This window comes from Macaca fascicularis, chromosome 11 (assembly GCF_037993035.2).
Source record: "Macaca fascicularis isolate 582-1 chromosome 11, T2T-MFA8v1.1".
NCBI lineage: Eukaryota > Metazoa > Chordata > Mammalia > Primates > Cercopithecidae > Macaca > Macaca fascicularis.
In genome coordinates, this window is record NC_088385.1 from 84,998,301 (window position 1) to 85,014,614 (window position 16,314).

The following is a 16,314-nucleotide window of genomic DNA, read 5'->3' on the forward strand; positions in this document are numbered from 1 at the left end:
TCATTTGGTTAGCTATTCTTTACTGAACTTTATGATGCCCCATGTACTGAATTAAATACTTAGAAGTATTAAAAAAGAAATTGTTAGGGAACGGTAAAATGCATTTGCTTCATTTCACAATATTATTAATATTATGGCTTTGCTAATCTTTACTGGTGAATGCAGTCATAAAAAGGTAACTGATACCTCCAAGGACTACTTTTGACCTATGATTATAATAATTTACCTATCTTTTAAAAATTTTAGTATTAAAGAAGTCAGACACAGTTTATTAATTTGGGATATAATAAAAATTCTGAAGTACTGTAATACTTTGTGCTTTTCTATTTGTGAAGGTTAATTATTAGGAATGAGCTAGCAAATGGGAAATCTTTTTCAAAAAGCTAATGGCTGATCTCAGCAAAAATTTAAAACCCGAAGAAATACCTACACATATTCTTCTACTGTTTATTTATATGAGTTCCATAATAGTTGATTAAAGGATACCAGATTCCTTTATTGTTGAATTGAAACCTCCTACATGAATACCTTGATTTAGGTTTAGGAGTTGGTAATGTTTTAGCATGCAAAACCAGTTAATGTTCTCATCACTACTTTTTAAAATAATTTTAAGGGACGAATTCTAGGGATTCTAAACAAAAAAACTCTATGTGTTTTCTTCCTATAAAATTTTTCAGCATGATTGCCTTAGTAGAAAAATTAAGGGACTAATTGATATATATGTATATGATGATGAGGATATACATATACACACACATACATATATATGTAAATACATATATTACATGTCTATTAATACATATATATTTGTTATATGTTTTGAAAGCAACCAATTATAGTTTTGTTGCCATGGATCATTTTTACTATTCAGTAAATCAGTCAATTGAAAAGACTTGATTTTATGGTACTAGTTTTATGAAAACTTTGTCAGCTTTAGAATAAATTTTGACATCTTACAACTTCTACTGAGATTTTTTTGCTTGCCTAATCTGCCTTGATGACAATAAGTATATTAATGGAAATTGACTAAAAGCAAGTGTGACCTTAAGCACAATTTTGTAAATTTTCTTAGTGTCTCAGTAATACCTATACTAGTGCATTTTAGGTAGGAAAAAATTCAGTTTGTTTTATTTTTAATAACTATAAATCTATAAGCTGCTTGTATAAAAGAAATAGATACCTTTAAACATGATTAAATATCAAATGCTATTCTCTTCAAAATATCTTAACTAAAGAAGCACTGCTTGCTTTTAGAAGTTAAGCAAGGCCATACCACATGCTGCATACATGGCAGTTAACACAATGGATATTAGAATCAGCCTGCGGCTGAGCCTGGCTCCACTATTTTTCAGCTATGTGACCATGTGAAAATTACATTTAGTAATTAAACTCATTTCAGTGGTTTGCTTTAATAATAAAATTAGATACTCCGGGGCATATCAAGCATATTATAAAACCTAGTTTTATTATTATTTGTTATTGATATTACTTTTACTATTCTATAATAAGTCATGGGCAGGGAGTAGGGGTACATTGGAAGAATTGCACTGTTTTAAATATGTCCTCTGTTTAATTCACAAACTCAGTCTACCTAGGCTTTCTTTGGAGGATCTGCCTTTCATTGGCTGTTTGACTTTGGCCAAGTTACTTAACTTCTTTTCACTTCAGTTTCCTTATCTGTGAGATTATGTGCTTACATGACTTCAAGGTTTGTTTTGGCTCTAATATGGTATGATTCTATGAAATGGAAAGTTAATACATTTTGCTCTAGTAGCTGTATTTGAAGCACAAACATTAAAAAGGCACAATTAATTCTCATTCTATTATGAGTTTCCATTTACTCCTTGAAAGTAATCATTCAGAACAAATCATTTTGGAAGAGCTGTTTGATCCAGGCATTCAGTAAAAATCACTAGCATAGCATTTAATTTTAGACAAAACTCAGAACTCATTAAACTGCCAGGGCTGCAGACTTATATGAGATTCCCATTAAATCTTAATGTAGATAACTCAGTTAATTAAAACAAATATGGTTGTACTAAACTTCTAAAACCAAAACTGCATTGAAATTATCTGTACAAATCCTTGTTGACCTTTATTAGAGAACTTCCTCTCAAAAGACCTAAAAGACTTATTTGTTCAGATCGAGACTCTTCATGAGCCAATGTGATTCTCTCTCTCTCTCTCTATTGCTAGATCTTCGCATCAGAAGACAGCATTCCTCTGAAAGTGTTTCTAGTATCAACAGTGCCACAAGCCATTCCAGTATTGGCAGTGGTAATGATGCTGATTCTAAGAAGAAGAAAAAGAAGAACTGGGTAAGCCACCGTCCTTTATCTAATTCAGAAGCTTATTAATGCATCATGTGTTAGGCCTTTTTCTTTGAGGCTTCAGTGATCTGCAGCAGTTTACAAAGTGCCCCATTCAAGCTACTGACACCTCAGATGCTGCACTCACCACCGAAACTGGTGTGGCATGTACTGAAAAGCATACATTTCAATGTTGGGACTAAACTTGGGTTTGAATCACCACTAGATCTAGACCTTTTGAGGGGCCTGAATTTTCTTATCTATAAAAGGATAGTTAATAGCAACTATATTTATTTGTGAATACCATTTATTCACAGATGTTATCTTGTTTTTCTATAGTATAACTATAGAAAGTCAATAGTATAGCTATAGAGTTATACTAAAGAAAAATAAGATAACATCTGTGAATAAATGGCTTAAAATAGGGGTTTATTGTGGGGGTAGAGATGAAGGAAAAGTGAAAAAATGATGATGATGATGATGATGATGATATGATGATGATGATGTTGATACTGGTGTTGGAGGAAAAGGAGGAGAATGGGAGTCAATAAAGGGAAAGAAGAAACCATGAAACTCTCCTTCTGCCTTTGAAATCAACAGGGCTTACCGTGTGAATAGTTTCACCCTAAAAGAAATCAACCACATTAGTGTCTTCTTGATGTTTTTAACCAAGAGAATATAGCAGAAATATAGAAATGCACTTTAACAGAACTGTACCTTAAGTTTGCTAGAGACATAATTTATTATATTGATCAATAGCTAAATAGCCGAAGGGAAGATACTGTTACTGCAAAAAACTTAAAAACAATGGAGTTAATGATTTCTTTTAATACCAAAAAAAAAAAAACAAAGGTAGATTTTGAGTAAATACAACTCTTTATGAAATCCAGACATAATTATCAGAGGATTTTACTGGAGTGCTTTCTACAAATAATGAAAGAAATATCTTTTTGTCTTAAAAAATGTTTATACAGGTAATATTTTAAAATACTGATCAGCCTTCATTCCCTTGATTTGTAATTCCACACTCTTTCATGTTTCTGCAAGGTGAACTCTAGAGGAAGTGAGGTGAATATAAACCGTGGACAATTTGGCATGCATCTATAAAAAAACTCTACCTTGGCATGAATGCTATTCATTTTGGCAGTAGGCTTTTATACCTTTTAAAACAGATTACCTTGTATGTCTTTTCTTTGTGTCTTTTCATTTTAATCTCAAATTTTAAAGAGATGTAAAACCACTTTCTGAATAGAACTGTAGGGGATACCAATTCTGGTTTTGAGTAGTCTGGGATTGGAAAATTTGAATAGAAAATCACAATTAATGAAGTGTTAGGTGAATTTGGTTTCATTTTGCTTTTTAAGTTTGTACTGTCAGCAGGACATGACTTGATTGTAGCGCTAAAGTGGCCATTTAAAACAAATTGCCTTGAAGAGAGAAGCATTGGGAATGGAGATCCCTTCAAGGTACTTAGTTTTAAATGAGTGCTCTGACAGCCATGCCCTTGACCTTGCACTATTTAAAAGCCTTCCATGTTTGCGCTGCGCTGGATTAATACAAGAATAAAATGAACACACAAAACACGGTATCATTTTTTTTTAGAGATACTGTGCTGCAATTGTTAATACTCTGCTTGTACATACTGACCCCAGGCAGTGGCTAGGATGGCATCTGCAAACTAACGCCCCAAAGCAAAAGCTCTCCAAGTGCAAATAGACAAGAAGGGTAATTTCTGTCCTTCTTTCAGCTGAGAAGTTCTTTCAAACAAGCCTTTGGGAAGAAAAAGTCCACCAAGCCTCCTTCATCACATTCCGACATTGAAGAGCTTACTGATTCATCCCTTCCAGCATCCCCCAAGTTGCCCCATAACGCTGGTGACTGTAGCTCAGCATCCATGAAGCCCTCACAATCTGCTTCCGCGTAAGTTGCTCCTTCTGCAAAATGCAGAAATATTTTTAAAAAACAATTTTAGATGAAGGCCATATTTATGTTCTAACCATATCTGTACCAATTATTTTCTGATTTTCCTGAGAATGATGGACAGCATTAGTTTCTCTTTTCATATTTCTCCTTCATTGGTTTCTTTCATTTTCATTTTTCTTTTTCATTTTCGTATGTTACAATTTAAGTGTTTCTTGATCTCATTCTCCAGTTTTCTGAATCATGATTCTCACTTCTTTTCATGGGCATTTGTCCATGTATCTGTCTAACTGTATGTACATACAGGTCACCCCTTGTCTGGCCACCAAAGAAACGACAAAATGGCCCTGTGATCTACAAGCATAGATCTCGGTAAAGTGGAGTGTGATGCATGAAAACTGCAAAGACCCAGGTTCTAACCTAAGTAGTGTTTGCTTTTGCTTTTTCTAAAATCACTCACATGCATTTCAACAATAAATACCTTCTCTTTCTGTTTTTTCAACTAAAATTTGGTTTCCTAAAATCAACCTGCAATCCAGTTTTCTTTGATTCTACTAGTTAATCTAACCTAGCATTTTTATGATAGCCCACTTTTTGGTAGTACAGTAGCCCCCCCCTTATCCACCAGGGATACTTTCCAAGACCCCCAGTGGATGCCTGAAACCATAGATAGTACCGAGCCCTATGTATACTATGTTTTTTTTTTCTATAAATGCATACCTACATATGATAAAATTTAATTTAAAAATTAGGCACAATAAGTGATTAACAGCAATAATATAACAATTACAACAATATTTTGTGATAATAGTTATATTAATGTGGTCTCTATCTTCCTCAAAATAGTGTAATTTTTTTTTTAAACAAAGTCTCACTCTGTCACCCAAGCTGGAATGCAATGTCAAGATCTCGGCTCACTGTAACCTCTGCCTCCCGGGTTCAAGCGATTCTCCTGTCTCAACCTCCTGAGTAGCTGGGATTACAGGTGTGCACCACCACACCTGGCTAATTTTTTGTATTTTTAGTAGAGACAGGGTTTCACCATGTTGGCCAGGCTGGTCTCGAACCCCTGACCTCAAGTGATTCATCTGCCTCGGCCTCCCAAAGTGCTGGGATTACAGGTGCGAGCCACCGCACCCAGTCCAAACTACTGTAATATTTTTGGACCATATTTGACTATAGGTAACTTAAACCACAGAAACTAAAATTGTGGATAAACTCTAATTGTGGGGGACTACTGTACAAGAACGAACCCATTTCAAATATAGAAAAGTGTTCTGGTGAGATAATCTGTGTTGTTTACTATTTAAATCTAATATCCTTGTATGCCCATGACAACAACTAGCATAGAACTCATATAGAACAGGGCCACTGTGCTTTGCCTACATAATTGTATCATTTATGCAGAAAGGAAGAACATAACACTGTCATTTTGTGGCCAGTAAACTAGTTCTCAGATTTTAAATGGAAAATATGTTAGTTAATATAAAACAATTTTTTTGGCAAATTTCCTGCAAAGCTGTCCACAAAACAATAAAACAACACAACAAGGATACAATGTGTTTCCTTCAAACAACCCTCAGCTAGCCTGCTAGTAGGGGTTGAAACCTGTGATTTAGCTGTGATCTCCTAAATCAGCTGAGCCTAATTGGAAGGTTATATAACTCACCTATTATTTAAATGTCCACAAATAATCTCTCTAATTTATTTTCTACAATATTTATATTGGATTTTTATGCTAACTTAAAGACAGTATTGTTTCAAAACTTTTCGGACAATTTTACAAAAGAAATCAACATTTTAAGAATGTAATAACTGCTTTTATAAAAGTATAGTCACATGTTGCAGAGGTTTAAGTCCCTTGAAAATGTTGAAATGAAATGTAGTAATCTATGACTTTTCTGCCTATAAATATCACCAATAAAAGCATTTTTAGGATCACTTTATACCTGGTAAGACTTTTAAACTTTAAAAAATAGAAAAAAAACGATTAAAAGAAAAAGCTATTTGTGTTTTGAACCTGTGAATGAATAACTGTTTGTAAAACTCTTTCTCCTTTTCTCTAGGTTTTGCCAGCAGCACACCATATCTGTACCTGCTGGATAATATTGCAGTTCAGCCTTTAAAAGAGGCAGTGCTTTACTTAATCATCTGGCTTCCCCAGACCACTGATTTTGTTTGTTTCCTTCTTCAGGATCTGTGAATGCACAGAAGCTGAGGCAGAGATAATTCTGCAGCTGAAGAGCGAGCTCAGAGAAAAGGAATTAAAATTAACAGATATTCGGCTGGAGGCCCTCAGCTCTGCTCATCATCTTGATCAGATCCGGGAAGCCATGAACCGGATGCAGGTTGGTACTGAAGCACTTTCAAGGAATAAAATGGAGAAACAAACAAATAAAAAAAAATGCTGCTTATTCTGTTCTTTTGGTTAACACAGAACAAATTCCGCTTGGAAACCCACCTTAGAAATGTACTCTGTTTATTAAATCTTTGCAACTCATTTCTTAGTACTGAATTGAGAATTTTGTCAAATCCAAGTTTGGAAGTGGGAGTGAAAACTGGCAAGTTGTAGTCAAGAACCATTCAGGATACTGCACTAGTGATTGGATTCAGGTTGAGAGCTAAGTTTTTAGAGAAGCTACTGCAATTCTTGCTTCTTCACTTTTCCATCGTTTACTTTTATTTTGACTTTTTTGCCTGTTCTTTTGAAATCTGATTTTCACATACTTTCTCGCCAGTTTTCTATTGAAATACAAAAGTAATGAGGAAACTGTAGAAATTCAACACAAGCTCTCTGAATATGGAAGTCAAAGTGATTTGGAATGCCATCTGTAAAAGTAAAGCTTTTGTATTTTTTTAAAAAAAAACATCTAAAGGCTAAATTCAGAACCAGTCTGTGCTCAGACTCAGTTTTCATTGTATTATTGTATACCAGTAATCACTTGGTACCACAGGTGACTAAAATAAAAGCTCATTGCTGAGCAGATTCATCTGCCACTGTATATGTTCATCTAAAGGCTTTTGTTGTTTTTTATGAGCTTAGTGTCCCGATTGGAAGGAAAAAAAAAAAACGTTTTCAGATGTTAGATATGATTCTGGAGTGATTTTAAATCACCTTATTTACATTATTTTTGTTTTGCTCTGTTTTTCAACTGTCCACGGATTTATAATAATATTACGAATGGCATGATATGCTTATAAATTTTAACATCACCTTTAAAATGAGAAGTGTTACGAACGATTCCATCATATTTTTCTTAATTCAAATGAGACCAAGTCCTGGAAAAATTCTCAAACACATGCTTTAGTCAAAAAAATAATGATAAAAATGTCAAATGGTTGGATTGACAGAGAAAAGGGGTAAATTTCCTTCTTGGGAAGGAAATCCTATTTCATATATTTGTTTATTTAATATATTACCACATGTTTTGTTTAACAAACAAGTTAATTAACTATGATAAAAGACTCAGGGCTATTTTCTCAATCAAACCAACTCAATTTTTTTCATGTTTTCCATCTTCATGACAGAATGAAATTGAAATACTGAAGGCTGAAAATGACCGGTTGAAGGCAGAAACTGGTAACACAGCTAAGCCTACTCGGCCACCATCAGAATCCTCAAGCAGCACCTCCTCTTCATCTTCCAGGCAGTCATTAGGACTTTCTCTAAATAATTTGAACATCACGGAGGCTGTTACCTCAGGTAATTTAGTGCACACGCTTGCTGAATCACAGCATTCCCATAAGTTAACGGGTGGGAAGGCTGGAATTTGGAGAACTTTACATACTCTTAAATTAAAATGTTATACTCTAAGTCTCAGAAATAGTCCTATTTTGATCTTATAAATCTAGTCCACTTAGTTATAATTTTAAAAGCACATTCTCTATCCAAAAGTCAATCTTAGAGATATGGTCTTCATAATATTTTTAAGAAATCACTTTTCCTTAGGAAGTACTTTCTCCATGATTTCGATGATGAAGAAATAATACTCTCAGTGATGATAATTAGTACTTATGGATATAATAATAACAACCCCATACAATTTTATTGTTTTAAGTGTGCAAAACCCATTTATAAGTGTAGCAGTCTTTATTTTCTAAATTTGACTCGATGACCCTGCATGATACTGCCCTGACAGAACATAATGCTACTCTGTCACCCAGTCTGCAGCTCTATTAAATTTCCAACAAACAAAAAGAACACAGTATTAGTGATGGAACAAGGGTACAGTTTTGATTAGATTGCAAATAGAAGCATATGACTAATGTCATCTTAATATCTGATGAACCATTCAAGCATAAAGTGTAGCTGTTTCTGTGGAACAGTTCATTGAGGAGAATCACTTCAAGGATAGAGAATTTAGTCTAGGGAGTATTTACATGAGGATCTGTGGTAATTGTAAAGCATGGCCACCAGATGACGCTTGGAAACCAATAATATGTATGTTCCTAGCCAACATTAGATTCCATTATAGAATGGAGACAGTACACTGCTTGCCTTAAATCATATTAAAATACAGAAGGAGGAGAAGGGAAATGACATGGCATGCTGATATTGATTACATTTCCGATGAATCACACCTCTTCTAAAAAGGCAGAATGTTAAAAATTCTGCTATTATGGCTGCTCTTCGTAATATAAAATAATGACCTTCATCTTATATGTAAAAGACAAGTGGGCACTCCCTGTACTTTAAGAAAACAAATTTTATAAACTTCTGGTGGGGATCAGAGGAAGAAAATAAATTCTGAGAATAAGCATCAAGTATGTCAGAATCAAGTATAAAGCAAGAAATTTCAGAATTAAATGAACTTATAGATCATTAGGTAAAATAAGACTATGGAAGTGGATGGTAATTTGAGTGTGTAAATTGTACATAAAGTATTATTATCCACACTCAATAAAATATCCTACAAAAGAAAGAACCCAAATGTTTAAATGTATAGAATCTGACAGTTCTGAACAACATCCTCTATGTTGGCTTGTTGCTGATGGACCTGACAGAGAAGTGAAGTAAGATCTACATCTCATAGTAACCAATGCATTTCTGGATTCCTAGGCTTGGCTCCTAGCGAAAGACAAGGGCCAGTACCTTAGAGGTCAGACTAATGGTAGGATTTCACTGCCTTTTATATAATTCTGTTTTATTTTATGAAAATATGGTAAGATTTGAAGGAGGCAAGTTTAATACTGAAGGTGGTTTAGAAAAAAGACATATATAAAAAAACTTAATGTCTAGGAGAAATAGAACTCATAAAGATAAATATAAAATCAAAGAGTTTACATTTACAATTTCTATGTTTATTGGGCTTAACACATTGATGGCCATGATTAAGAATTTAAGGCAATTTTTTGGGAGAAGCCAAGTTTTACTTTTTTTAATACCTTTTTTTTTTACCCATTCCCTAAGTTATTTTTAATATATCTTATTTCCTTAATTATTTTTCAGTAGTGATACTTATGTCTGAACTAAAAAAAAAATTAAATCACACAACTAGAATATTGTTTTCATTACTTTCACTCTTGTGTAGTGGGTTCAACACTTGGGAATCAAAACTGCCTTTATGCTGGGGCTTTTTAACAGAGAGACTTTCTAGGTTTCATGATTAATCTTAAGCAAAAGAAAGTAGGCAGGTGAGAGGATAATTGGCAAATATCTAGTTCCTGAAATATTAATTGCATGTTCCATGCATCCAGTAAAGACAGACGTTTGAGAAGTCTTCAGTTTTGGGCCAGAATTTTACTTAATTATAGCCAGAATGGCAGACCTCCTTAATTCTTTCTTCAAAATATAGACAGAGGACCATGACTTATTTTCTAGTAAAAAAAAAAAACAAAACAAAAACAAACAAACAAAACTACAGAAGCCTCTCACATTAAATTTGCAGTTTTTCCTGGAGTTGTTTCATCAGGTGACCATCCTGTCAATATATTCTGAACTGGGGAGATTCAGAGTCATGATGTGACCTGCCCACAGTCAATAGAAGGAGTTAGAATAAACAGAAATAATGGTTAGAAAAGCAAAACTTAGTAAACACTGAGGATGAAGTGCTTTAAAAGCATTATCTTTTATGTTCTCAGTAACTCTACCAGGAAGGTGCTGTTTAAGCCCTGTTCTACAGCTGAGGAAACCAAGACTTAGGAAAGTGACTATAACAATTTGTTCAAGATCATGAAACTAGTAAGCAGCAGAACTAATAATCAAACCCTGGCTTGGATGAATTCAGGACCTGGACTTTTCACTATTATGTTAATTTTGCTTTAAATAGCCACATAATAAAAGCAAAGAATAGTTATTCACTCATCTTTGGTAAATATTTATCCTACTATTGTGTGGAGAAATTTCATATTGTAAGTGTAGTTTTTAGAAGCAAATATGACATGAAATGAATAACATATTACAAAGCAAATTTAAGCAGCTTATGTGGATCAACAATCAGGCCAACCTCCTTTGCCATGGACTACTTAGCCATGTGTGATTTGGTCCTTACTTATTTCCATCCACATCATTTCATATCACTCCTCACCCTCCCCTTGTCTCTACAGTCCTGCTACCCCAAACATCTTTCTGTTCCTTTAACACACCCAGCTCACACATCTCAGGGTTTTGCACTTGTTTTGACTGAATCTTTTTCCCTGGTTCTTCACTTGTCTAGCATTCCTCAGCCTTCTGGTCTTACCTCCAAATACCACTTCTTCAAGGAAGCCTTCCAGGATGACCTATCTATGTAGAACAGGCTCCCTTCAATTAGTTTCTATTTCATTGTCCAGTTTATATTAGCAGAGTGCATAACCTATTCTGAAATACATACTCCAGAAAAAACAATGAATTCTCTTTCTTTCTCATCTTGGTATTCATTCCCAATACACAGCAAAATTTCTGATACCATTTATGCTTAATAAATATTAGTCAAATATTTTTGAGCATTTATAAGTAATTAAGACAAGTACTAAAGTAATTTGATCATGAACTACCAGAAGTCTAGATGTGAACAGCCAATGGTAAACCACTCTAAACTTCTAAAAAAGGAGCAAGGTAATTAAAATGACACTTAAGGAAGAGTTTTATTTTTGAGTGGAGTAGGTGAAAAGGTGAAAGACTATTAAGATGTGAACTTGGGAAAATAATTAAGCTCCAGTGCTGGAGATTATCTTTGATGATTTAAAAATTTATTGCAAAGCTCTAAAATTCTGAACGTTCTCAAGCTCTGAAAGTTGCTTTTAATTGTTATGATCTTAGAGTATTTTTTATTGCTTACTTTCAAAATTACATATGCTTAATTATTAAGATAATAGAAACGATTCTATTTTTGGAAGCCATCTTATTACAGTGTTGATTTCTATGATGCTATAGTCATAACATTTTTTTTCTATAAATGTATTGTCAGAGCAGTTGAGTCCTCTTTTCACCAGGAACATGTGCTCTTTAGCGTATAAGGGAGTTTCATTTATCCACAGAACAGTGTCTTAATATTAAGCATGATTCTATGATAGTATTGTTATTAAAGGAAAACAGATATTTGTGATAGTTTACCTTAATAATTCTCCAAATTGGAAATTAATCTGGTATAATGTATTTTGAAAGTTAATCTTTAATTACCATTTAAAGGCTGATATTTTAAAGGTTAGCTAGCTTTATCATGGTTCTGTAACTCTTAGCTGATTAATCGTAATACTATTTTGGTTTTGAAACTATTAGCATAAAGGATTCAGGAGAGCAATCATAATGCCAGTATAATGCCATGGTTGAAAGTCAATAACAGTACCTAATAATTATAAAGATAAGGTGAGTAGTTATATAGCTGGCTATGTCAAATGCTTGAAAATAATTTCAGTTGACAGTCAATTTCAGCAACTTTGCATTTATAAATTACATGGATATTGAGCTTGGATATTTTAGATTGGATAGAAAAATCAGATGGCTTGTCAGTTTGTCATGGTTATAATGGTGACTAAATATTACTCAGGTATTACTCAGACCTGTGTGTAATAGAAAAAAGAAACCTCTTATTTCCTCATCTAAATGTAGTGAGTGGCCCAACACTTGAGTGAAGATCTTTGCAAGCAGAAATAAATTCTTAGATTGAAACTTTAGCCCAACCACAGTAATTCATCTTCTTGAAAGCTGAGGTTTTTCAAACCAGTTAGGCTAGAATGGGGAGCAAATCCCATTGAAAGATAAAAAACTATGAGGGAGAAAAGAATGACAGTAAACAAATCTGAGCTAATGTTACTCTTTTGTGTATGTCTTTCTTTTAAAATTTGATAGATATTTTGCTAGATGATGCTGGTGATGCAACTGGACATAAAGATGGCCGCAGTGTGAAAATTATAGTCTCCATAAGCAAGGGCTATGGTCGAGCAAAGGTACTTCTTTAATCTTAAACTCTTTAATACTAATAAGGAGAATTGCTCTGAGTCAAATGTATTTTATATGTGAATATTTGATCTGGTAAATATCCTACAACAATTGTGGATTGGCATTAGCTTAATATATCATGTAAACATGAAAGGGACAATAAAGAGATGACATCATCATAGAGGTAGAAATGTGTGGTAGTTGTACCTCACATTCATTCACTGAAAACAAAATTAACAGCCCTTCATTTCTAAAACTTTAAAAAAAATAGTTATTTCTTTGACAAACATCTTGTCTGACGTATTCTGTTGGTTTCACTTATTGGTTATAGGTAATGTTTATTATGTATGGTAACATGTCTCTAGAGCTGTCAATATGGTATTTATACAAAGGGAAGACTGTAAGCTAAGTTAATATTCTAGAAATTAGAAAGACATATATTCTACTGAACTCAGTAGGACAAATTCCATTGATGTTACTTGTCTATTTAAGCAAGGTCCAACATTTGCATTAAAATGTTGCCTTCAATTTGGCAATGTCATTCTGACTCTAACCGTTTCTTAAAACAACAACACAAACAAATTTTAAGTTAAAATTTTAGTTGAGTGGCCAAAAATACAAATTTCTAAGTATCCAATTTTTTTTACATCAAGCAAATAAAAATTCTTTAGAATTTCAAAATGAAGTACTTAAGTTTGAAAAATAAGATAGCACTTGTGAATTCTTACCTTGAGTCAATGTTCCAAGGATTCCAATGCCGTCAGCTTTCTGCTTCAGCTGCAGATGTATACCTACTTTTCCCAAGTGGGTCTTTCTGTGAGAGACAGTAATACTCTTAGTGAAACATAAACGAACTTCAATTTAAAAGCAGCTTTTTATAAGGTATTGCATAAGCAGTAATTTTAACTGGGTTATAAACACACTGAAAAGTAAGATTTCCTGTTCACAGTAATTCTAACAGACAGTGCCTTTGAGCATTTTTTTTCTAAAAAAGCTTCCATGAAAGTAGTTGTCTTATTCTACCTAGACTTCCATAATAAAATAACAGAGTAGGTGGCCTAAACAACAGAAATTTATTTTCTCACAGTTTTGGAGGCTAGCAAGTCCAAGATCAAGGGGCTAGCTGATTTGGTTCCTGGTGAGGGCTCTCTTTTTGCACTGCAGGTGGTGGAATTCCTCTCACCTCAGTGTCTGTAGGTAGGAAGAGAGAAAGGCTACAAATCCCAAATTGTTTACTTTACCCAGTAATCCCATCATGAAAGTCCCACCATTATGATCTCATTTAATCCCAATTACCTCCCAAAGACCTCATCTCCTAATACCATCACTTTGGAAGTCAGGGCTTCGATGTATGGATTTTGAGGAGACACAAATATCATTTCATAACAATATTAACAAAAATCACAATTGTCAGCTGTGGATGTCTCAACTTATTCTGCAAAAGGTATTAGATTCTAACTCAGATTATACCTGAATAATGGTGATAACCATTTACCCTTATGGTGCTAAATATTACAGATTAAGAAATTGAGGGTCTGAGCCAGTTAAGTGATTTACCTAAGGTCACATTTCTTAATTAGGTGGTAGGTATTATGTGTTATAGAATCCATATCTTCTAACCCATGACTCAGTGATTATTCTACCACCCCTTAATGATAACATACTTGGTGACTAGAACCAGGATTATATGTCAAATATCTAATTGTATCTACTGGAATCATAATCACTATTTCATTAACCATTTCTGGTCATCATAATAGAGGCTCTAGACAGACTAAAAATTCAGAATTATTTACCTTTCTAATATATGTAGAAACTTCTCAAAATCCCATCCTATAAAAAAGATAGATTTGGAACCATTATTTTTATTATAAAATAATTACTTACTTGATAAAACGAATCCTGTAGGTTTCTCTGGCAAGGTCTTTTAAACAGAGAACTTCTAACAAAATCAAAATGGAACCTGTTTTGTAGGTATACTTATATTATCATAGGTAACACATTTTAAAGTGAGAATTGGATTCTATATTAAAATTAATAAAACAACTGAGTTTTGGACTTACCAAAGATAAGATCACAAAATAGTAAGATAAAGTTCTAGAATTCATATAATATGGTTCTGTTCTGTCTCTATCACCATTTCCCTCCTACCAAGCTTCTTCTCTTTACGAAGGTATCCACCTCTTTATAATGCAAGAATATTCTTTCAGATTCCTTCACCTTTGCCTTCTATAGAACAGGTCATGAATCAGTTTTCCTTGACATGCTGCTTTATCTCATCTCTTTCTTTCTTGTTGCTGTTGCTATTGCTGTTACTTTATTTGTTTGGTTGGTTAGTTGGCTGAAATATGTTTTATTTTATATAATCCACCATGTATGTCTATTACTATAGAAGCCATAGGCTTAATAAATAGTTTAGTCTTAACAACAACTACATTAACTAATTTTAGTAGAAAACATAGTAATAAAAAAGATACACGGTTGGATTTTATCTTACTTTATTTTGTTCTTATTTAGGATCAGAAGTCTCAGGCATATTTGATAGGATCCATTGGTGTTAGTGGAAAAACCAAGTGGGATGTCTTAGATGGTGTAATAAGACGTCTCTTTAAGGTATGTTGTGCAAGACACTCTAATATTAATTTTCAAATATGTTTAATTGTTTCCCTTAACTTCGATAGCATAGACACATCTTGTTTTCTTCTCCTCAAATAAGGAAAGCTTTCTCTTTGTGCTATTTGATATTAACAGTTCTTATATTACACATTTCTAATATTCTTGACAACTAGCTCTATATCCCTGTGAGTTATGTATTTGTTGTAGATGAGTTGAACCTCTGTTTTGACTTTATTTTTTGTGTGTACCATTGTAGGAATATGTATTCCGAATTGATACATCCACTAGCCTTGGTCTGAGCTCTGACTGCATTGCTAGCTACTGTATAGGAGACTTAATTAGATCCCATAACCTAGAAGTGCCTGAATTGCTGCCTTGTGGATACCTTGTTGGAGATAATAACGTCATCACTGTGAACCTCAAAGGTAAAAATGAAAATGAAAAGAAAGGCAGAAATATAATTTTTAGCAACACTTTATTCTCCCCCCTGCCCCTTTTTGGCCAGTTTCCCTTTAAATTTTTCTATTTGAAAATTCTGTAGTATTTTAAAAATCAATATGACTCATTTCATACCAAAACTATTAAATACTACAGTCCTACTAAAAACACGAGAATCTAAGGAAATTAAGTTCTTTGGGTTCTGGGATTTGAAGATTCAAGACTCACAAAAAGGAATGTGATTTAGGAATTTCAAATTTCTGGATTTTCTTCATTATCATCTTTCATTACAGAAGGATTCAAAACATTTAGTGTATATTCCAAAGTAATATATTCATTGATATATCTCTGATTTTAAAATATGTGTACCTAATAAATACCCCCCAGGAATAGGGAATAGAAGTTAAGAATCAAGGATGGAAAGTTCTAAGAATTTTCTTTGCTTTAGATGATGTGATTAATTATAGGCTAATGTAATATCTGAAGCATCTTTGTCTTCATAATTCCTTGTTTATTTATGTTAAAGAATCAGGATACATCTGTATAAACTGTGAATTAATAGAGGAATTTGTCAATATTTGATTTTATGATGAAGGCAATTGGGTTCGTAAAAGGAGATACTGTTACTCCTTTCTTTTTTTTTTTTTTTTTTTTGAGACGGAGTCTCGCTCT

The 16,314-nt window shown here is 33.4% G+C and overlaps 1 protein-coding gene across 16 annotated transcripts in view; it reads left to right on the top strand.

Moving 5' to 3' along the window:
* Positions 1-16,314, top strand: part of NAV3 (neuron navigator 3) — a 381,439-nt gene that overhangs the window by 340,813 nt on the left and 24,312 nt on the right. For 6 of the 16 annotated variants that reach the window (XM_065524605.1, XM_065524607.2, XM_065524609.2 and 3 more), the window contains 9 exons: positions 2,197-2,318; positions 3,357-3,377; positions 4,057-4,229; positions 4,536-4,601; positions 6,424-6,577; positions 7,758-7,932; positions 12,499-12,596; positions 15,106-15,201; positions 15,461-15,629. In XM_065524605.1, coding sequence (XP_065380677.1) covers positions 2,197-2,318; positions 3,357-3,377; positions 4,057-4,229; positions 4,536-4,601; positions 6,424-6,577; positions 7,758-7,932; positions 12,499-12,596; positions 15,106-15,201; positions 15,461-15,629 — 1,074 coding nt within the window. The remainder of the gene's footprint in view (positions 1-2,196; positions 2,319-3,356; positions 3,378-4,056; positions 4,230-4,535; positions 4,602-6,423; positions 6,578-7,757; positions 7,933-12,498; positions 12,597-15,105; positions 15,202-15,460; positions 15,630-16,314) is intronic. The other 10 variants (XM_005571610.5, XM_005571612.5, XM_074007466.1 and 7 more) reach the window with 3 other exon arrangements.